Source organism: Lutzomyia longipalpis, chromosome 1 (genome assembly GCF_024334085.1).
Source record: "Lutzomyia longipalpis isolate SR_M1_2022 chromosome 1, ASM2433408v1".
NCBI lineage: Eukaryota > Metazoa > Arthropoda > Insecta > Diptera > Psychodidae > Lutzomyia > Lutzomyia longipalpis.
This window is the reverse complement of record NC_074707.1, coordinates 14307871-14332877: the sequence shown is the minus strand read 5'-3', so window position 1 is coordinate 14332877 and position 25007 is coordinate 14307871. Positions and strand designations below refer to the sequence as shown.

The 25007-nt window shown below is 35.7% G+C and overlaps 2 protein-coding genes across 2 annotated transcripts in view; one reads left to right on the top strand and one right to left on the bottom strand.

The window, feature by feature from the left end:
• Positions 1 to 25007, top strand: part of LOC129792487 (STAM-binding protein-like A) — a 781560-nt gene that overhangs the window by 513748 nt on the left and 242805 nt on the right. The window lies entirely within an intron of this gene.
• On the bottom strand, positions 804 to 3739 carry LOC129792637 (zwei Ig domain protein zig-8-like). Its single transcript, XM_055831931.1, has 2 exons — positions 3190 to 3739; positions 804 to 1539 (listed from the first exon to the last, which is right to left on the bottom strand). The coding sequence occupies exons 1-2, from the start codon at positions 3608 to 3610 to the stop codon at positions 1127 to 1129; spliced, it is 834 nt and encodes a 277-aa protein (XP_055687906.1). The 5' UTR covers positions 3611 to 3739; the 3' UTR covers positions 804 to 1126.

The window sequence follows — 25007 nt, the reverse complement described above, 5'->3', positions numbered from 1 at the left end:
GAGGTACTTGGGGGAGTATTTTTCCCTCACATTTTTCTCCGTGGTTATTTTGTGCATAAAACTCACTGCCGTGTCTTCAATTGAATCAAAAAGTTCCTCAAGGACTTTACATTGGGGGGGTGAGAAGTTTGTGAAATTCAACGAAATCGCTGAGGGGGTGGGATGCGCGCAAGAAGCATCATTGGATATGGGACTATTTTTCAGCGCTCAGAGTAGAAGTGGAAGGAGGAAATTGCTCAGAAGTTGACATGAGAATACTTTGCTCATGCCTGGGAGGTTTAAATTAAGGGTGAAAGTTCTTCCTGGTGGCTTTTTTTGTTTGAATGCGCAAAAGTTTTGTCCCGTGACCGCAGGTTGTGTAATTGTATGGCATCCACGGGGGAGCGACGTGGTCTTCACGTTATATAATTGAAAGTTGCATTGGGTGAAGAATAGAAAGGACGTGGGTGAGAGAAATCACAATTTATCCACTTCTCGGGCGAGATTCTTCCTTACAATAAGGGGGTCGGTTGCTCCTTGTTGTAACATTTAATGAGGAACCCAACTCACTGTGGGTGGGCTTTCGGCCACCCAACTCAGAGCTCTGCAGAAGGCGCTAAAACTGATCCCATTTCATGTTATTTATTTGTTTACAAGGGTACGGAACGCTTCACAGGCATTAATTACTCCGATTATTCATGCAATGAAATTTGTTGGCAGAATGTATTTAGCGTTCTGGCGGAGTTTCCATCTTCTTCCTGGCACCCTTCCTTCAACCCATGGGCAGTCACTCTCTGCGGGGGTGGGTTAAATAAAATTCCCCGTTTTCCACATTTTCAACAATTTCTTTATTTATTATTATACCCTCTCTTTACCACCCTTACCCTTACATCGCGCCCTTACCTGCGGGCCTGTTCTGTTCTTTAGTCGCTTTGCCACAGCTATGCCGTGGGAAGCGTTGTGCATTTTATGCTTCGTCACCGAAAATAAAATCAACCATTCACGTGCAACAGAGAGGCTTCTCGTGAGTCGTTGGTATTCGCGTATCGTTGAGTCATGAGGAAGCCCTCCTGGGAGTCAGGCATCAGCAACAATTTGCCCAATCCGTCATCGGCTTCGCCATTGTGCTCCACACACACCTGAATTATCACCTAGCACCTGAGGTATGGGACAAGGTGACTACAATTGCCGCAAAGAGCGCTATGCTGTGGGCTTCTGTGGGTGGAGCTGATGATTCGTGCTGCATGGCGGCACTATTTTCATCCTTTATCACGTGAACGAGCACAAAAGCGGCATCAGTACCACTATTTCCCATTGGGTAGCAACTATAGTTGCCAGCATCACGTGGTGAGACGCGACTCATGAGCAACTGGCTGGTGCGTGCACGACGCTCCGACAGGATGCTCATTCCGCCGCGCTGTGAGAAATCCAGCGGTCGACCGTTGCGGGCCCAATGGAGCTCAATGGGTGCTGGGGCAGTTTCCACGAGACACGTGAGATTGACATCACTACCACGTCGTACAAAAACCTCACGCCCACCAAGAATACGTGCGTGACTGGCTGTAAAGCAAAACACAGAGGAACACCCAATAATAATAAATTATTCAACAACTGGGTAATTTTATTTACAATTTAATAATTAAGCATAAACATTGGACACATGTATGCTATATAAGTATGTGGTATGAACATACATACATATATCGATGGATCAAATGGGAACTAAGCACATTGAGAAAAATTATGTAATAGTTGTTTTTCCAGAGATTTCATTATAGCTGGATTTGAATTTTAAACATTTATAAGAATCGTGAAATGAAGAAATTTCCAATAGATATGTGAAGAAATTGAAGCTCTTTCTTCAACCTGAAGTTTCACAAATCCCCAACTCAATCCAACAGTAGAGAATTAAAAAAGGATTTAATTTAGAGCTTTTGACGCTCATCAAATAATACACCGACCTTAATCAAGAATATCTCAGGCTGTGTGAGACAAATTTTATTTAAAAAAAAATGGAAACATACTCTTAACCGTCCGTATACTGTGACCAAAACACTAACGCGCAACGTAGGTGACCGACCCCATAGAATTTTTCGCAAAAAAGCAAATTCTTTCGGTCAAACGAGCTTTTTAATAGACTTCTTGGAACTCTCTAAGAACTCTTTTATCCATTTTAGAACACAAAAATAAATTTTAAATGGATTTTTTGATGATTTTTGTAATGATTTTCTTGAGGTTAGGATCTTCTAGAAAGAGACAAAGAGTGACAATGGAAGGAAACTGGAATAAATTTAACCGTTACACCAATTTTTGAATTCCTTCTTCTTACATTTTTGTTAATAACTTTTTTTCTGGTGGTCGGATTGACCTCAAATTTTTACACAATCTTCTCAGATAACCAAGGAACTTATTTCCAGAAGCTTGGCTCTATACATCTAAAAACTATGCCGCAATTATTCAAAATATAGCTCTGGGGTCGGTCACTTACCCCTCACAGTATACGGAGGGTTAAAGCTACATTCATCCCCTTTCCAATAAATGGTTGATTTTTAAAAATCGGTTCATCCCTTGAATTTAGAATAAGGATTAAAGCGAGATTATGTTTTAAGGTAGGTACCTTATAAAAGGTCAAAATAAATTATTTCCAAGACAAATTGTAAAAGATATTAATTTGATTTATTTTCTAATACTTTTACTATTATAAAATTTGAATTATCATCTTTAATTTCCCTTTTTGAACCTTCATAAAAAATGAAACGCACAAAAATTGCTATAAAAATCACATTTAAGAGCTTTTCATAGAAAAGAGAGGCTCATAGAAAAAGCTCTCAAAAGGATAATTTTACAAAGTTTATTCATGTAGAAATTCAGGATTTTACATAATTTGTCCATGATGCAAAAAAGCTCCTTAAAAGCAATTTAAGGGTTGTTTTTTTTTAGCTTTTGGTTATAGAGATGAGCTTGAGCGTATGAAAATAATTGAGCAAAATAGTTCTAATTCTATTACAAATTTTACAAAAAAGAATAAAATTATTCATTAACTCTCTGTCTATAAATGTTTCAGATGGAAGTAAAATAGTTCAAATAGAATTCAGAAAATTTCTAAACTGAAAAAAATAAAAAGGTTCATCCCTTCAGTTTTTTTTTTAAACTTGTAAAAACGTTATTAATTTATGAAATATCAGCAAAAATTGAAAGATATCCACACACCAATGACATTGAGATGAATCCCAAGGCTGATTTTGGGATCAATGGATATCTGGCACTCATAAACCCCAGAATCCGCGGGACGAGCTGAGCGAATTTTGAGTGTCCAATCGTCGGAGCCCTCAGAGTGTTCAGCCTGAAAGCGGGGATCGTTGGTGTAGGTCATGATGCCAATGGCGAGGATGTGAAGATCACGACGTCGAATCCACGATACAGCACGATCACCGATGTTGCGCACGCGGCACCTGAGCATTGCCGGATATCCCGCCGCCGCGGTTACTTCGCGCACTGTGGAGTCGTCAAAGTACGGCGGGGAGTCCCAAACACTGTCCTCGAAGCTCATCATTGAGCCTTCCCCAAGGGCCACAAACACGAGTACGGTCACAAGGGTCAACATCCCTTGCGGCGGGGGATTGATTTGCATTGCACCTATCGCGGATTTTGACCCATACACCCTTCACTCAACATCACGCTCACACAGCACACGGTACGCACGCGGAAGGTAAATTTTCTGTTGCTTCACCCGAAAATGCAGTACGACTGAGGAATATTGTTGAAAATCCTAACGCTCTTCGCAGACTTTCCATGCGGCACTGGACGAAACCTGCGCAATCGGAGCTTTCTAGCGGGGAAAGCTTCCCACCACCATCAGCTGGAAAATACGGTATCTATTCGTGATTTGGTAAAGCGAGAATACCCATAGGACTTGCGTTGGACATTATTCTAACTCCAGACCATTGTCTCATTACCGATCTATATATCATTGATTTGTCTATAGGTATCAATCTCTGTATGATTTGTCGTGATTTATTTTTAATTTTGTACAGGTGGGTGGTGAAGGAAAATAAATGAATTTCTTGCAAAATGATTTGAAAAAAGATACTTCTACCCACACTCAACTGCTTTCTTTTTCATAAATGGAATCTTCAAGCCTCACTTATCAATCTAAACGGCTATGAGAAAGAGAATGGTCTAAATGAGAGCTTTTCTTTTGGTATTCAAACATATTGTTCGTGTTAAAAAAATCGTGACTAAAAAATTCTATTTATACTTCTGAATGGGAAGCTTTCTGGCTGAGCCAGTTGGCCGGAAATATATTCATTGCATTAAATTATGATGTTAAACATGAGTCGTGTCGAACGTAAACTAAAGATATTTTATCTATGAAAAAAAAAATGGGGAAGTTTGAGAATTGCGGAAAAGTTTTATAAAATTTTGAGTAAAGTTAAAAAAAAATGATTGATTCACGCGTTTTTCCGATATTTATTAGTTTTATTATGTATTACTATTTGTAAAGCTCTACAACAGTAACATACATAGGCTCAAACTCAAACGAAATTTTCTCTAAGAGCTATTTATAATTATTTGCATCCTTTAGATGAAAACTTTCATGAAAATAGTTCATTTTTCATTTTTTTTAGCTCCATGTATGAGGGTTTACGAGATAATTTGGCATTCTGCATCTTGAACACTTTTCCTATGAAATCCAATATTAAGCTTTTAGGAGATACACCCCATTCGTGCTGGAAAATATGGGGCGTCTCATGAAAAACTAATTACCCTTAAGTTGGATTCCTTGTAAAAGCAACTGACAAGCTTCGCTGTTGGTGCTGATGTGTATATTTAGTTGTTTGCATCTGAGCGGCACAATTGCTGGGAGAAGGAGCTTTTTCAACCTCACTTTTCATTCCCATCCACTCGATGGGGTTTTGTATTTACAAATTTCATTTAGTGACATACACCGTGACAATATACAAGAGTTCTCAACAATGCGCTTTGTGGTGCTTTTTGAGTATGCCTGAAATTTCCCTCTTTTATTCTTTTGTGTCACTGCCAGACACTCTTGCCGCGAGTTATGCAAAAAAAATTCGTCCTCCTTTTGCTAAAGCTTTCGGCAAAAGCTCTCCGCAATATACGTACATTTACTGATGCGCTATATCCAAATTACGTGAAAATTCTCGCACTGGTTTCCTCGGCATCTCTTAATCCAGCATCAGTCGCCAAGAATCAAATTACACGGTTCGCCATGTGGAACCCTAAACGCGGAAATTGATTAATAGCCAAGAAGGAAAATTCCTTAGAGAAAAAAAGTCTATTTTAACTTATTTATCACAAAAGTCATTAAGGGGATTTATGTATGTACCCCATCTGAATGATGTGCAAAAGTGAGAGAGAAATTGCGAGGAATGCGAGGAGGGGCCGTTATTTGGATGAAATTGAGGGTGGATGAATTAAAAAAATTGGACTTGTATAAAAAACCAAAAATTCATTTCAATGAATTGAAAATACCTTTCACCATTCGAATGTATTGAAATCATTGAAAAAAATCCCTCCACAGCATAAAAAAATTGCATACAATATGATCAAAATATGATGTAAAATTTCACTCATAGAGCGAAATGTAAAAATTAATTTGAAATGGGGCTGATTATATACAGCATGGAGAAGAAAAAAAAACATTCGTAAATATTGTCAGGAATTATTCATTGGTGGAGGTCTTTTGAAAAACACGATGGGGAATGCAATTTACTAAGCCGCACTGCCATCGTGTTCAAAATTGACTCCTCACTCCTGTTTTCCATTCGAAGTTCCTTGTGACGCTTTTGGTAGAAGGGGCAAATCTATGCGTCGTACGGAGCAAAATAACTTCAGTCACAAATTTTACCACAAATGTTATTTAGTAGCTCGATTGCATCTTGAATATAGAAAAAGAAAACCTGTATAGTCCTACTTTATGAAAATGTATTTTTCTTTGGGCATTAATAAATGAAATCTAATCTAATCTAATCTAGAAGGGGCAAATCTATGCGTCGTACGGAGCAAACCCCCAAAATTATTGCAGGGTGGCAAAAGTCGTGCATGTGGCTGATAAAGTATCCTCGAGACGTTGGGTGGTTGCAGTGCAACGGATGTTTAGGGTGCTGCAAGAAACTAACCAAGAAATCAAGAAGTTTGGGGAACGTACCATTGGGGCAAATAGGTGTCGATAAATTGAATATCTGAGTGAATAGACAGTTTTTCTTTTGAAATTTTAAATAAAGCTTTCAAAGCTCCTGGAAATAGGTTTTAAATACATTAAAGACTTCCAATTTATTCTATTCATCACAAACACGATCCTATTCATCCCATTAACAATACATTGCGACACTAGATACAATTTGTGTTCGTCTTCTTATGCAAAACTGCAACCTCTTTACGCAAACCGAATTAAACTAGTAAATTTAGGTATTTTTTTTATTCTTTTCAAATGATTTACAAGACTTTTTGCCACAAAAGTTTTTTGGACAAAATAACCACATGGGAATTCTTTTTCATTCGATCTCTCGAATTGTAGAACAAAACTCACATCTCAAATGAACACACGATGCATGAAGCCTCTCTCCTGGATCCCATGGGGGTGTTTGCGCAGTGGTTGAAGAATAAAACACGTTCGAGAATTTATTGCATCTGTAAATCACTATAGCTCGTGTTCATGGGAAAATCTCAATAGTTTTTACTCTAGTTTGTAGATTCTATATCCCCGCCACTTTGAATGCCATACTTGTTCCTTCTGGCTTATTTGACTTGTATGTAGCGCCACTGTATGTACATATATTAACGAGAATACATATACCTCTGTGATATGTATGTCAAATTACAAAAAAAAAAATTAAACGTTGAGAATATGGGGATTTTTGAGCAATTTTTTAAGTTCTTATAATAGGTAGATATGCTAAAAAAGCTTCAGAACTTCCCATTAAAGTTTGGTAAGCTCTGAAAAATAAGCTAAATGACTCTTATTAGACTTAAATAAAACGTTAAATGTTCTAAAGCTTTATATGACGAAAGTTCATAATCTTGAAAAAGCCTTAACGGATAAGATCAGGGATAAGGAATGAACTTTCATCTACACATCATATAAGTTCAAATGAAAGCTTCTTCTTGTCAATATTGAATTTAACTAAACTCCTTCTCAAATAACCTGTCAAATGCAACATTTATTAAGTTAAATAATTAATTTTAAGCTTCTTACTGTCAACACTGATTCCAACATAAGACATTGACAGATAAAGACGCACAAGCTCTAGCATTATATACAATTGAATAAGAATAAATAATTCAGAGAATGCAAATCTCTAATTTCTATCGTTAAAGTTCTGGTGAAAAGCTGCAGCGGCAATAGAAAGCTTTGTGGCAATGTAATTATTGCTCATCACTCCGCCTACACCTTGAGAATGTTTATATACCAAGATGTTTACTCGCTTAGTGTGCTCGTGCATGATTTATTAAAGACACTGCGTATGCCTCAATCTGACCCAGATGACATAAGTTCATGACAAACAATATGGAAAAGAGAAGAAAAACTAGGCAAAAGAAAATCGTGTGATTTAGGAAATTCTTCTGCTCACTTCCTCGGGGGAAAATGCCTTTGAGAGTCAAAAATCTATTGTCCACTTTCCCAAAAGTTTTCTTGTATACCCAGACTAGACGCCATGCTAGACGCAGTCTAATAAATTCTGAACTTTGTGCTGCATGAGATGTTTTTCATGTTAGGAACTTTTTTTCTTGCTTCCTATATATTCTGCAAGTGGAATAGATTTGTACCATGTGATTAAAGTTTTAATTTGATACCATGAAAGTTGCACTTACGAAGAAAAGTCATTAAAGAACAAGGAGGAGAGAGAGAGTGAATAAATTCTTAATGAGGAAGGTTTAAGATGTATTCTATCGAGTATTTCTCCAGGCGAACATTCTAAGACAAAATCGTGCTTAATACCCGATTCGATTTATCATGTGTTAAACTTTCTCACTAAATTGCTTTTTGTAAGTACACATAAAAAGAGAGAAAAGAAACCTTTAACGTTGTTAGAAATTTAAACACATCTTTTTCATTAAGACGTGCATGTTTTTGTGGATGTTCCTTTAGTTATTCAATTGAACTAATTAGAATGAATTAATTACCGATTCTAGCAAAGCACAATGATTCAGTTGAATTCGTTAATAGGTGGATCTACGTACTATTAAAGAAGCATATTTTATGTTAAGAACGTTAAGAACGAAAATAATGAGGATTATCAGGGGAAATTTCGATTTTATCGAGCATTGTGTTTCGAATGTATCTGCTATATAGCCTCTATTATTCGCCACTAAAATTGCAATTAAATAAATTTAATCTAATTTCTCAATTATTCAAGCATTTACGTGTGGAATACTAACCACACTGTGGCTAAAACAAGCAACATTCAAATTTCCGAAAACTAAATTTGATTTTTTGCACGTCTCTTTCAGTGCTTCATTAAAGCTCTAAAATTAAATTTTGCCTCAAGAAAAATATTAAATTTTATTTTCCACGTGATAAAATCAAAAATGATGAATAAACTTTTGAATTCCACTCATCGCATAAAATTGTATTTGAATCATTTTGAATCCATTTTGTGGATCATCCCCAAGTCTTCATTCAATAGCGCCTAATTGACTGGTAGAACAACATAGCAAATCTCCCTTTCAGAATAGCTGATGAGTACTTGAGATTACTTTGGTGGCATCGCAGGCAAACTTGACAAAATCGTGCATAAGTCTTTTATCAACAGTGGAACAATACCAAAGTCTATTTGCCCAATTTTCAGCCTACATCCCTTAGATATGTACATATGTATAGTATTTTGCGGAAAATTGCTATCCCTCTCTCGATTGTTTCTTCATCCCCCCCATTGGATTTTCTTCACATGCAAATGTGAGCAGAATTAGTAAGAGAATTTGCTTGTGGAGCTGTGGAAGAAATTACAATCAGATCGGATGTAAATTTTATTGTTAGCGTCCTATACCAATCCCCAAGAAACTTCAAGTCACGATTTCCCATTCACCCTCAAACTTTATCCATATAGCTACAAAGCATCGCATCCTCATTGGAATATAATGGCGTCATGGATCGATTTTCCTCATCTAATTCTCCGGTGCTGCGTTTCTTTTTTTTTCTGCCACTTTTTCTTCTAATACCCTCTCCTTGGTTTTTTTCCTTCAGAGAGCGGTGGGAAATTAATTAAATAATAAATCCGACAGAGAGTTAGAACACTCATTCCTCTGACACCATCGACTAGAGTGCCCACCCTCCAGTGGTTTGGGGGGGGGACGTGGGTGACGCAGCCATGTGTATGATGGTGCAAAAGAAGTGAAAGTCAATCATAACGCGTCCAGTTATAAGAGTTGGTGTCCCACAACGTGCAAAAGTTTCTTTATGCGTTTTAATACTATTTGTGAGCAGTATTAGTAGGCAAAGTTGACTTTTTTTTGTAAATTCGGCAATTTGATGCATTAAAATGGTCATATCTCTGGTTCTATAAGACCCAAAGAAATTTATTGACTAGTTTTGGAAAGGTATTAATACAGGCTATATATTGACATAAATTTCAATAATTTTCAAGGTCACCCCCAGAATACAAAATGGCGGATTTTTGTTTCACCAAAAGAGTTTTTCGCATTTTTCGTCCTGAAGGAATGGTTCTAGAGGTTTCTGATGTTCTAGAAAGTTGTAGAGAATCACAAAACCTTTAATTTGATACCAAGTTGAACAAAATCGGTAAAGCAGTGCTGGAGATATGGCTCTTAGAACTTTTCAAATTCAAGAATTTTTCAAATGGCTATATCTTCTAAACGGCGACATAGATTTTCTTCATTTTTGGACTGGTGCAAGATTATTAGTCCTACTACAACATATCAAAATTTAAAAGATTTGCCTAATGGGGATTCGGAGATATTGCCCCTTAAAGTTAGGCAATTTTTGTTTTTGATTTTAGCGCCTCTTGCGGATGTTATTGGAACTTGGAATGTTCTAGAAAGTTGTAGGGCTTCTTGAAACCTTTCATTTGATACCAAGATGGTCAAAATCGGTCAAGCCGTTCTTGAGTTATATCGAAAAAACACTTTTTGCTTTAGGCCGCCATATTTGCTAAACCGCTTGACCGATTTTCAAGTATGAATTATCGATGAAAACGTCTCACTGAGCTCTACAACTTACTAAAATTTCAAACCTCTAGCTATAAGGGAAGTGGTTGACGGTATTTCAAAATGGCGGACGGCGGCCATCTTGGATTTTGAAAATGCGAAAAAATGAAATTTTACACCCACATTTCTATAGAAAACTTCAAACCCGAAGTCTCTATCTGTTACCGTTCTCGAGCTATAAGGCAAAGTTTAGAGTCCCGGGCGGCAGGCCGGCAGGCCGGCAGGCCGGCCGGATCAAAAATTTTCCACCACCATTTTCGTAATGTGGGATGTCTAAAACGTGCTCATACCAAGTTTGAGCCCGATCTGAGGTGGTCGGTTTTTCCGACGATTACAATACTTGGTGTTGGCCACGAAGTGGAACACCAACTAATATTGAAGGAGGATTGCGACAGATTCTGGAACACTTCACAATCCCCACAGCGCCTGTAAAAAGTTTGTGTGTATGAGTGTACCACTCTCTAGGATCATCTCACTGATATATTTTGCATAAATATTAAATATACTGTTGAGGAACATACATATACACACCCCCAGCAGGGATAACAACACATTTTTTTCCTTGCTTCCTACCATGTTCCCTGGAAGAAGACCAACTTTTTCCTTCTCACACACAATTTCGTCCCCATAAACGTGCCTAATAGCTCTATTGGGTGGATTTTATTCTGATTATCTCTCCCCTATTCTTCCTACTCAACCATCTTTTCAATATGTAGTTCCTCACCGTTACCTCTGAAACGTCTGTTGCTTTTACATATATTATGTGTAAGTATGTATTATATATTAAGGATATCGAAATTGATTTCACCCTGTATAGTCACGGGTGATTAAATATTATTATTCGTTGAAAATTCCATATAATGATACACCGGATTTACCGTACTTACAGTCACGACACGAGGCTAATAATCAAGTTATAGGTGAAGGTGAGATGGGGATTTTGTCACACGAATCGAATTCTTTTTAACGTTTCTGTTTTGAAGGAAATGGAAGATTTTGTAAATAAAAAAAACTTCCATCATTTTTTTTTCTTCAAAGCTAAAATTAGCTGTTCCAAAGCCTCTAAAGTATGAGGGATGGATTCCTTAAAAAAAATATAATCTATATAATAAAGAAAGGATTTCGTGTCTGTACAGCTATACAAATCTACACCGTTTGACCGATCGCGATGAAATTTGGTACAGAGACTCCTTATATCAGGCGCTTTCGAGTGGCCGTATTCATTTTTCCCCCAAAGCCCCCCTTCAGGTATCCCCCATATAAAAGTCATGCATTTTTTGAAAATTTTCGAATTTGGCGCCCGAAGTGTTGTATGAAAATGATTTCTTCTCTTTGCAAATTTTATTTTCGGGACTGATAAGTTTTCCAAATATACTTATAAACCATCATAATTTTTTCTGTTTGAAATTTGCGCGAAGCGCAACAAATCCCCGCGAAGCGGGGCGAGGTAAATTGGAGCGAAGCGACAATTTACCTCGTTTAATCATATTTATTTCTTATCTGATTCTTACCAGGACTTCCTGACTATGCCCTTGATTTAGACATAAATTTATGCTAAATAAGAAGAGGTTGTAAATCCAAGTGATCAGGGCGAGCTTTAATTCATTCTTAAGGTGTTATATGTATATTTTATTTGTTTTAGGAATTGTTTATCTTAAAAAAAATACGATTCTTTTTAAAGAAAGCAACATACAGGATATTTTAAGGAAATCATATTTGCAATCTTGAATTATCTATAAACGATATTTTATGCTTATTTTTGCCCTATTTTTGGTCGATAAATAACCCATTTAGTTATGTTTTTGCCATGAAAATAAAGCATAGTTTGTACCTGGTTGTTTTAATGCATTATTGAATTAGTCGTATCAGAAAACATACAATGTTATCAAATCAGGCAATAAATGAGGAAAGTCGCCATAAAGAACGTTATGCACGAGGCATAGGATAAGTCCCCCGCATGTAACCAAAATTGGGTTTTAAATTATTGTAGGGGATCCTTAAAGATTCAAAATAAGCGTAGTCATTTCCCGGAAAAGCGCTGGGAAATCTACGAATTTTCCGGTTTTTGGTGTAACCTATATTGATTTATTTCTCAATTTCTAGCAATTGTAGGATATTGCGATTGGTGTCAAATGAAAGCTATATCAATGCTTAATATTATATATTAAAACCATTTTCCAAAATGCCCTAGAAGGTGAAAATTCGGAAAGATTTTCCGAACACGCATTTTTCTTTCGCCTCCCATTTCCACAATATTGCATGGGACCACCTGGAATATCTCTTATTTTGTAGCATTTTTAATCCCCTTTCATTTGGTATAGCACTTGCTGGGGAAATCTGCTGGGAAAACCGGTTTTTTTTTTAGTGATTTTCAATGTTGGAAAAACTCACTATTCGAAGGCTGCAATGTTATACCGGAGCTCACACCGACTTAGCCGATTTAACAATGCAGCCCTCGTATTGCCATCTCATCAATATTGCATTAGTTAGAAAGAGACAACACGATTCCTCTTGAAGCTTTCAAAGCTAAGCTAAGCTGCTGGGAAAACTGTTTTTTTTTTTTTAGTGATTTTCAATGTTGGAAAAACTCACTATTCGAGGGCTGCAATGTTATACAATGTCATAACATTGTATAACATTGTATAACATTGTATTGCATTGTTAAATCGGCTAAGTCGGTGTGAGCTCCGGTATAACATTGCAGCCTTCGAATAGTGAGTTTTTCCAACATTGAATCACTAAAAAAAAAAAAAACAGTTTTCCCAGCAGATTTCCCCAGCAAGTGCTATACCAAATGAAAGGGGATTAAAAAAGCTACAAAATGAGGGATGTTCCAGGTGGTCCCATGCAATATTGTGGAAATGGGAGGCGAAAGAAAAATGCGTGTTCGGAAAATCTTTCCGAATTTTCACCTTCTTGTGCATTTTGGAAAATGGTTTTAATATATAATATTAAGCATTGATATAGCTTTCATTTGACACCAATCGCAATATTCTACAATTGATAGAAATTGAGAAATAAATCAATATAGGTTACACCAAAAACCGGAAAATTCGTAGATTTCCCAGCGCTTTTCCGGGAAATGACTACGCTTATTTTGAATCTTTAAGGATCCCCTACAATAATTTAAAACCCAATTTTGGTTACATGCGGGGGACTTATCCTATGCCTCGTGCATAACGTTCTTTTCCTTCTTACATATGGAAGGAAAAACCACATTTTCCCAACCTTCAACTAGCAATATAATAATTTTATAGAGCACATCATCCACACGACGAGAGAAAGCTCTCCGCGAAGCTCATTGGGAAATCACCATAAAGCTCTCCCGCCCATTCATGGCTTTTCCCGTATCTCGCAGGAGCGATGAAGACAAAACCAACAAATGAGAAGATCGTTAAAAGTTGATCGCATTTTTACTTTCAATTTCATTAATAACAAGTGAATTGCGTGAAATTCAAAGCAATAAAATGTTATACGATTCTTTTATTGTTTCTCGCTGATGCGGAAGAAAGAAAATATACTGGAGCAAATATAAAAAAGGAATACTGCAAATTTTTTTTTGCCCTCAAGACTTCATCGATTTGTGCATTTTATTGCTCTATCTTTTAATGCTTCAGATGGTCGCTCCTCTTGTAATACTTTTGGCACTAGTTTTATTGCATTCACTTGAAGAATTGAGAGCTATTTTTATAATCTATTGAATTTCTAAAAAATCCTGCCAAAATCCTTCTCTGGGATCGTTAAAAATGCTAAATCTCGGCTTTTTCTGAACTTTTCATGAAGTTTATGAACGGCTGGAGCTTTTTATATGAAGTTGAACGAACAAACACGGTCCGTTGTTTGTCTGTTTGAGGAGAGAGAAATAAATGAAAAGATGAATGAATGGTTAATAAAATTTTATCTGAATCCTAAAATATTTTCATAAGAATTTTCTTATATTTTCATCTTCTTCTGCTTAGTTAGAAGAAGAAATTTTTCTTTCAAAATTTTCAATTGTTTGAATTCATGAATTTAAACATTTTTAAATAAAGATAGCATATGTATACATAGCAGTTGGAAAGAGCTTTCAAAGCACAAAGAGGAGTTTTATTTGTAAATTTTAAATTACTATATAGCTTTTATGCTATGTGTTGTTGTGAAAAAGCTCCTCGAGGAAAATGCATTCAAAGTATATTCATAGGGAAGTCCTGGGAAAATCTTTTAGAGGACAATGGCGTGTATGTATCTAGTCTGTTGATTTTTATGACCATTATTTACAGCTTTATTTGGATGGTTCCTAAAACCCACCACCCACTGACGTATACACAAATATGTGAAGGCTGTGGTGTTGCCCATATTCATGTGCGGTGTCATTTACAATGAATTATGCCCTGTAATTCCAACAAGCCCCCATGGGGTGGAGACTGCTATTCACATTTTGGGGGCAGTAGCAAAAGGACCTCCGATGCTGTACCAACTCACCCAATATTCCACCCATGCATGGAGAATGTGACGGAGTCTCTGAATACTTTAGCATAGAATTTACTTTAGAATTTAGTCACCTTCTCTCCCTCTCCGCCTTCCCTCTTTTCTTCCTCTTCGGCATACAATAAACCACTATATGGTGAGGAGTGAAACGGAGTACAATAAGCGTTGGCACAAAATATCAAGGAAGTATGCTTTGTGGCCGGAAAATTATGTTATTTTCATTTGCTTATATTTTGCAACAATAAACATCATCTATGTGTACATACATACATACATATGTATCTATGTTAGGTGTAGGATCCAAAATATATATTTATACATATCTATGAATATATTGTTTCCTTTGCTAATTAAATTTTCAAACAATTCCTGTGAGTTAGTTAAAAAGGAAAATGACAAAAAAGTCTCTCCTGAGAGGTTCATGTATTTCTTCAAGGCTAAAATTAATTATTGAGACATTCCAGACATACTTAAAGACTCCTCATACAGCTTTCAACCCTCGCAAAATGTCTGACAATATTGTCGGGTAATTTTTACAAAAAAAAAATCTTGAATAAAGTCATTTAATTTTTCTTGAAAATAGAACGCAATTTCTCTATAGCTTTTCTGACGTTTAATTTTCTCTCAAGACAGGATGAAATGAAATGAGAAAACTATGTTTATTATAATTGAAAATTAAGAAAAAAATTGTTTTTTTAATTAATTTAGAACATTTACAGACAAAATTAAATGTCTCTAAGAAGATTATTGAAAACTTCTTTTTAACAATGCCCAAGCATAGTGGTCGAAAGGGTCGAAATCATAATGTTTTCTAGCAATTTATATGTACAAATTCATGTATATATGAAATGGGTAAGAATCATTCAGCAGTACTATCAGTAAAATGATTGCTGGAATTTTGACATTCAAAGTGATTTATTCACTTCCCCGTGGCACAAAAACGTCTCTGCAACATAAATTCCTGGCGGAAGAAAGTTTGGTGTAAGTGTTCATCTTGGATAGGTGCGAGCAAAGTATTTATCCGTGTGAAACTCCTCGAGTAATCCAGCGCCAAATTCCATTTATACATCCTCAATAATAGGCACGTGAGATAAATTGTAGCGACTTTCGTGGGAAGGAGGCGAGTTGAGGGAGAAGTGCTGGCAACCCCCATCCCCGCGATAGAGGGCAAACATAAATTTAAGCTGTGTTTTCGGTGGGTGTGAGAGATTTTCAATTTCAATGAAGACATTTCTCTTCCTTGCCATAGGAAAATTCATGGCGAAAGGTCTTTTGCAATTCTTTGCGATCCAACGATAATTGCTGAGAAGAGAAAGTTTCTCTCGTGTTATTTTACTATCAATGGGCAACATTCCATCCAGGATGGGAGTAAATGTAAATAAATCTCAAATACAAAATTCCTTGAGTATCATTAAATTGGATGAAGAACAAATAGCGAAATTACACAATGAAATCCGATCTATATGAGCGCAGATAAAGTAATTCGCTGGGAGAAAGTTTACTTGGAAATTTCTTTGGGAGAGATTTTTCAATTCATTTTCCCCCGGCGTAGGGGAGAGAGATCAAAATAGACGCTTTGTTGGGGGTGGAAAGGGAAGTGGAGGGAATTGGTAAAAGTCAAACATCCCACCCTTGAGAAATATGAGAAGCTTTCTCTCTTGAAATTTCTGATACAGTGGTATCAATTTCATCACATACATATGTATATATAGCGTACTAAGGAAATATGAGCTGTATACGGGTACTGACAAGATTGAGTATGAAAATAAATCAATTTTCCTTAATTCATTGAATTACACTCATCAAAAATTATTTCCTACCATCAATTTTATCCACTTGCCCACGCGATGTTGTCTGCATGAAACTGACGAGATGATTTAATAAGAGAAAATTTATGCACCATTTAAATTTTCAAGGAGATATCCAAGTTTCTCCCATTCTGGACGGCTGGTGCACCCCCCTCCCCCATATTTTGAATAGATATTTTCTTGTTGCTTCTTTATGCCTTTTTTGTGTGTGTGTTTTCTTAAAGCCACAAGAGAATTCTTTAAACTTTGTCAGGAACAATGCAAGTGCATTTTGTGCAGTTCTTTGACTCAGTAATAGCTTAAAAGAGATGGCAAACTTTTGCAACATGAATTCCCAGCCACCATCTTTTAAAGTTTTGCAAAATTCCCAGACCAATGATGCAACCAAGTATTTCTGGTATTTTTTCTGCTTCCACACTTTCACATAAAAAGCATAAGGAGGTAGATGAAAAATGTCTTGAGCTGGACTTTTACATAAGTAGTTGGTTGAAAACTAGCGCATACAACAGACCGCTATAGCGCTTGTTAGCAGAAAAAAACGTGCTGCAAAGAAAGTTTCATTTAGTTCCCTGTGAAAAGGCAAACTTTCTCTTCGTTGGCCCTACCCCTTTCGTCCATTGTGCTGCGTCCAATGAATTGGCCTTGTATGTAGCTTTTGTAGACAAAATAGTAAAGGGCGCTTTTATCAATTGGAATCGCTATTATCTTCCTGAGAAACAAAAGCCTCGTAATCAATAGGAGTGGCGGAGAATCCCAATGGCGCATAGTGGAAGAGTTAATTAAATTAACTTTGAGAAAAAGTCACAGAGGAAAATATTTTTTTTCGGGGGTGAAAAAAGGAAAAATCCGGGGTAAAAGTTTAGTGCGGAGACAACGGGTGATTCGGATGCTTTTAATACATTAATATTCCATGGGGCATCCTGAAATTGATCTGCCAGCAACCTGTCACACACTGAATAAATAACCAAGTCCATTGGTCCAGTATCCACCATCCATTCGCCACACAACACCTTTGAACACAAACACCACACACCGTTTGTGGAGTTTGTGCTTGGCGCAAAAGGGACCCTCTCGCAAAAGGAGGGCAAATCAAATTTATTTATACACGACTCCCTAAGCTTTCCTCGCCTTTGATACACCATTTTGGGTTGTATTTTATGGCGAAACCGTCACACTCGTAAAAATATTCCATTGAGCTTTTCCCACCCAAAGTTGCAATCAAGTCGATTTGTGGTGGGAAATTGAGACCAGCATGAGGGTATGTGTATGTATATAGCAATGTGGGACGATACCGAAAAAGGAATTCAATTCAATCCAAATTGAATATTCCATCTAAATTTTGCATAAATGATTTTTGCCGTTTTGTATGCCTTTCCTTCCCCATCCTTCTTATTTCTCGTGCAAAGTGCGGTTTGCAAAAGAAATTTTCAATTTCAGGTCAGACTCAGTGCATTGATATGCTTCTCGTATGTTGGCAAAAAACGAATTCTGTTATAAAGTAATATAGCAATAAAATATGATTTTTCTTTTATGACTTTTTCCACTTTTTCCAATGTTCTTTCGTTGAATTTTAATGGTAGATCATTCACATGATCTCAGACCATACAAATTTGGCAATAAAAATGTTTTCATCTGCATTAAAATCTTTCAAATTGTTCAAAAAGTTATAAGAAAACTCCAATATCTAAGAAATTAAAAAAAATCAATTTTTGCATAAAAAAAGATAAATTGATTTTTATGATAGTTTTTTTTTCTAGTGAAATAATAATAATAATAATAATAACAATAATAATAATAATAATAATAATAATAATAATTGTTTATTCACATTCCATTCAGAACTACAACACTTATACAATTTTTCTCTACAAATTCAATTTGCGATATTATTTGTAATCGGCGCGCAGATCTTCCTGGAACGGTACACCACGCCGGAGTCTAGTAGAGACTGTGTTGGCTGCGGGGGGTATATTAGTATCCTGTCGGCGGCAGAGGTCGGTCGGTCCAAGTTGGCTTCCGTAACTTTAGGCGCAGGCCGCCGGCAGTCGATCGTCTTCAGTCACCGGGAGACAGTTCTGGGCACTCGGTGAGCGTAGTTTCATCTTCCGCCAGATAGATGGCGCTGCAGTTTAGGCTCCGCCTCGAAGCGACACAAACGTGCGTTAGAGCAGGAAAGGATGAACTGTGGAATGGAAAGGAAAGAGAGGATAGGAAGCACGGGCCATGAACGGCGAAAAAACCGCAGGGGGATTCGAACCCTCTACTCCGTGCTTAAACCCTCTCGGCCACCGGAGCTATTAAAAAATAAAATAAATTAAAATTACTTAAAAGTAAAATAGTACTTAAAATAGTAACTTTCACTATTTGTTTAGGAAATTCATTGAAATTTTATGTTAATTAGGACTAAATTTCCAAAAAATTATTTTTAATTTAAAATATATAACGATTTTATGTTTTTTCTCACAATTTTTCAGTCTTGCTTAGGTACTTCAAGTAGTCCTTGATTTTTTGAGATGATTTCCCGAATTTAAATAACAACATACCATATTGAAGAGTTTGTTGAAAAATTTGTACTTGCAAATTCTCCATCACGCCATCGATATCTCCCAACGATTTCTATCTAGATTGAAATTGAATAAAAGAAACAAAGAAAAAATTCAATTTGACACCAAAGTTGTGACTTGTGGCACTTATTGCGCTTACTCAATGAGTTTTGAAAGCTATATTATCCATTGAATTTTCCTTTTCGTGCCAATATGCAATGTTAAATATAACAATATCGTTGGTAAACATGCAGCAGAAAATGCATAATGAAAACATGAAAAGAATTTATCTGACTTTTTTGTTTCTTTTTACGCAACCACGCAATCTTTCCTTCTCAAACTTTATTTCTGGAACAGATAAAATATGGTGCTGAAGTGGTGGTCATTTTAACAGCTTGTATTTACTCCCTTTTGTGGCTTTCTTTTTCGTTAGAAGCCACCCACGCGAAGAGTATAAAACTTTTAACATCCAATTCACACATTGCACTGAACCACGTCGTAAACGCCTCTTCAAGAGATTTATATCGGGCACTTAAACTAAAATGCTGCAAAATATCTTGTGGGAGATTCTTTTAGAATACATCCCTCTATATTTGAAGGATATTTCACGATTTATGCTACTCAATGCACTTTCCTATTTGCACAAAAATATGTATCTTATGTATATGTAGGGATGGTTGGTCTGCAATTTTTATTGTTTTAATTTTATTTCTTTATATGAAAATTTTCGATTCTTTATATTTTTAAGAATCTGGTTCACTTAAGGGATGATTAGATAATTTTGGAACCTCTTAAGGAACAAAATGTGAGAAATCCAAAAGTTAAAATCGAGGGCTGCATTGTAAAACCGGCTAAGTCGATATGAGCTCCGAACCGACTTAGCCGGTTTTACAATGCAGCCCTCGAAATAATTAATCAGTACTTGATCATTTAAAGAGAACACAAGAAAACTTTTAATTTTAGTTCTGAAATTGACCCTAAAATCGTTTCTAAAAATACTCGAGTTTCTGAAATTATTTAATTATCCCTTAATTTATTAAAAACTTCAAGATAATAAATTTAACAATTTTAGAAAGTTGTAAGTATCTTTATTAGACTATCAAGCGGTTAAACAATTTGTCCTAAAAATACAAAGCAGCAGTTGAATTTGTTGGTTATGTGATAAAACCGTCAACTGAAAAGTATTTCAATAAGATCGTAAAGGTGATAGGATCTACATTGCTGAAGGGTTGAAATTGTGAAAATAAATTTTTCATTCCTATTCTTCTACGCAGAGTAGTTCCCATCCATTTGAGCCACCCACAAATCTACCAAATAAAACTTCTATATATACGGAGGTTATTGAGGCAGAAGTTCTCCAACCCCTAAATTCTCGGCAGGTGTGTATACAAATTGACTCTATTTTATATTGATTTCTTCGTTCCCTCCTTTACCTTGGCATTGATTTCAAATTGAAGATATGTGGATAAAAGGTGGACTATTGTGTGAAGGGCAAAAGGGGTGGGGGTGGATTTGGTGTTCGGGTGTGTTCTGCATTCTCTCAGGAAACTAACAACATTACGTGTTACATGGAATCAAAATTCCAGACACACATATCCACGAGGAAAAGGTAAATTTGGTAGATTTTCCATTCGTATTAGTTGGCTTCTTTCTTTTTTTTTCCCCTTTATTTTGGAAGCAAATACAGCTGAATGACCGATTCGCAAGAGTTGCCACACAATAAAATTTGCCCAAGGGCCAGGACAATTTTTACTTATTCATTTCAATCTGTCTACCATGGCAATCATACAAAGAATTCCCAATGATTTCCCTCCCCATGGGTATATATACCTTTGGAAAATCCTTGTCATCTTTTCTTTTGGCACACAACGCACACATATTCACTGATCAAATCACCATAATTCACTCCCCATTCACAAACTCGGCAAAATCACTCACTGATTCTTCTTGTGGGTGGATAAAGAAGATTCTCAGGGGATGATAATTTGCAAAACATTTTTATTTCTTTGCGATTTTGTTCTTTTTTTGGTTCACTCACACAATTCATGCAAAGTACATACTTTTGAAGTATTTATTGTGAATTACGGGGGAGGAAAATTGAAGGTTTTTCGGGGTTTTTTTAAATGTATAAAAATGAGTTTAATATGGTTTGAAAATGACTTAATTCCATGGTTAATTTTGTTTATAATTTTATGTATTTTTTCATATTGTGTCAAAAGAAATTCGTTCAATATTTAAATTTAAATTTGATCATATTTATGCATACTTAAATATTTTTTTACATAGTTTTTAATTTATCTAATTGATAATACTTGATGACATTTTCAGGAAATTCGTACGAATGCTTGAATTCTAATAATATTCTACCCAATTTTTCAATTAACACAGCTACATAACTTCCCCAAAGTTATATATAAACTATGCTTCCAAATACCTGTAATTTGCATTACTCAGGCAAGCGTGAATGCATCCCTCACAACACCCTATTGATAAACTATGTTGCATCAAAAGTTTCGAGGTTTCTTTTGATAATATACTTGATGAATATGCATCCCATTTGTATGGTATTCATGATATGTTAATATTACTTCCTGCCAAATGCATGGTATCTCTGACTTGGTGAGGAAAAATAGGAGAAGACAAAGGGAGAAGGTTGGAGAATTTGAGAAAATTCAGTGTACGATAAGGTTGATCTCATCATTTATAAGAGAATCCATTGAAAGGTTTTATACTTTCCTTTCTCTCTCACTTTTATTGCAAGAAGGAATTTCCATTCCAACATGAATTTCATATTGAAGGTGAATTTCACCCGGGATGTAGTGCGGAGTTATCAGGCCAGAATGGTATGTGGGACGAGGAGGTGGTTTTTTTCGGGGTTGGGCTGAGGTGAAGTAGAAGAAGAAAATGTATACAGAAAGGTGAAAGAAGACTTTTATGTGTTTATTGATTTTCCACGAAACTTTCGTGCATTCCATCAAGAGCTTTCTGACTCTCTCAGAGCCCGTCCATTACTTTTCCAACCCCACCCACCTCCCCACGCCACTCTCAAACCCCAAGGATGTCCAAAAAGAAGTACTTGAGCGCGTCAACTAATAAATCGAAGCCTATCTACAATACTGGAAGAGTCATAAAAGCTCACACACCCTCCCTCAATGAAATACACCTACATGACGTAGATATAGGCAGCTCCTACACCATGGAGTTTATGGCTCGACGATGTGCTTCAGGCAGACGTGCGAGTCGAAAAGGGTCAGTTTGGTGTTTGAAATTGGAGTTTAAACCTGGATTTGTCCAATTGGTATGCTTGATAATTTTGCCTTTGTTTACTTTTAATGCATAAAATGGCATTAAAAGTTTTTTTTCATTTTCTACGCAATTTTTTACGCAAAACTTCAAGGGGTGTTTATCTGGACAAAATTATTCGGATCTTCGGAAATATTCGGTTTATTCACTAATATTCGGATGATGAAAGCCTTAAAATGTTAAATTCAAGCCTAAAAACGCTTAAATCAAACCGAAAAGTAGTAAATGCCTGCCGAAAAGATCTAAACTCAAGCTAAAAAAGTAGTAAATTCAACCCCAAAAAAGAATAAATTCAAACCAAATTGGTTTTCAGTCCCAAAACAGCTCAGATTGAGAAACAAAATTTATTTAAAAAAATATAACAGCCTAAAAAAGGACTAGATTCCAACCGAAAAGTAGTAAATTAATGCTAAAAAGTAGTAAATTTAACCTAAAAAAATTAAATTCAAACAAAAAATTCCTAAATACGTTTTTGAATTTTTATCGGTTTTTAGTTTATCGATTTCAAACATTCAATATTATATTAAATGGAAATCAATTCTCATAAATCTGATACCATTTTTAGGTCAATATTAGGCCCTTATTTTTCCATAATTTTCTACATTTAAAGTTTTAGTAATTTTAATTAATAGTTAATTTAAAAAGACACTAGGAAGTCAAAATTGGGCCCCATTTCCCTGACAAGGAATGATCAAATAATTTTTCAGATCTTCAGAAATATTCGGATGATTCGCTTAAAAAGCCAAAATATTCGCCAGATAAACACCCCTTGCAAAACTTTAAAATTGTCGAGAATTATTTTTTCTAGATAATTTATAAACAGATTTTCTTGGAAAATTCTCTGGTATATACGGAATGTTGAAATTGTGTGAATTTTTCTTGAGCTTTTTTTTGTATTCCAGGTATCTCTGTGGGGAAGAATTTGCGCGATGAAAAAATCACAAAGCTTTCAATTTCTTCCTCAGAAATTTTCATGTTCTTTAAAAAGTAAAAAAAAAAGAGATGGGAATATTTGAGTGAAAAAGTTTCACTTTTTGGCCAATTATGGAAAATTCAGCATTGAAAGCTCAAAGAAAAATTTTATTTTAATTTACTTAAAAAATCTTAACGATATGAGCAAATTAAGAAAAGATTAAATTGGGTGGATATTTCGTGAATGCCTGGAATATTTTACATAATCTGAATTTTTAAGAATAAATTTAAGTCTTCCCTCCACGTAAGCTTTTAAATTATTTTTTTTTCAAAAATTTTAACAGAAAAAAATAAAGCTGTTTTTGGTTCAATTTTAAGACTTCATCGCACTCAAATAAATACCTACCAAGAAATCGTTGAAGCATTTAGCTGGGCTTATTTATGTATGTTTGAGCTTTAATATCGCAGGTATATTTTCAAAGGAAATAATCCTTCCCCGCCGGCGGTGCTTAATTCGACTACCACCTCTAATTCTTGGGTCTATGAGATCCTTCTCCTTCACGTTTACACCTTTCGAGTCAATTGTGTAAATTCCGCATATATGTATGTATAAATATATAGTATGGTGTATAGGTGAGATTCCGGCTCATACCCACAAAAAGCCACCTGCAAGATCTAAAAGCTCGCACTGTTTGTTTCCCTTTGGACTTAGATGTGGGGGTATTCAGCACATGAAAATTGGTTTTGTGACTCAAATTGTACATGCCGCAGTGGCACTGCTGGTGTAGGAAATTGCAAACAATGTATGTAAATTCAATGGTAGGTTGTCGGAGGACTTTTTCATGCCCCCCCCCCCTCCGCTTCTTACCCACCCCCCCTACAGCACTGTGAGGCCTCAAGAAATTCCGCACTCTTCCTTGATTTATGTACAACATGGAGCTTTCTTAATTAAATTTAATCGTACAATCCGGAAACATTCAGGGGTGGTAAGGTGGAAAATAGCGAGAACTTTAAACATCCCTGGTGAAAATTTTCAATATAAGATTCTATTTGATCCAAAGCATCCAAAGTACAAGACGGTTGTGGTTCTCACGCAACTCACACCAAACTTTTCATTTTTCATTTCTAAAAGGTACATAACATATATACTGTGTTTCTATACATACATACAATTCTAGCAGCGCACCACGTATATACATATACTCCGGAAAACTAATTAACACCAAAAAAGCATTATTTTTTGTGAAACGTTCTTATGGTGCTATCTAGAGGAAAATTTTCATTTTCAAGAAACATTTAAAATTTAATTTAACAAAATTCTCATAAATTATATGATAAGAAAAATTATAATTTTTCATTAGAACGAATATTTTGTATACAGGAGGTGTTTTCAAGGGTAAGGAAAAGTCTTCTAAACAAACATTTATAGTCATTATTATCTTTAAGAGACTTATGTAAATATTTAAATATATTTTTGGTAAATATGTTAATCAATTTTCCATTACAATATGAAATTATTATTTATCTTCTTGCTGAGTTATTGTCTTTTACGTTTAGGAAAATTCCCAAAGTTCATCTTTAAGGAATTAATGTGTAGGTTTTATGAAAATTAGTTTTTCCTATAAGCTAAAGTATATCAAACAAATGAGAATCTTGACTGTATCCTTATAATAAGTATATGTTCTTTTTCCTTCCAAGAAAAACAAAACTTTAATGTGAATTGCCATGAAAAACGTCATCTTAGCTTTATAATAAGAAACCTACTCATGAGTTTTCCTGGAAAAAAATCACCGTGCTGGATATATAT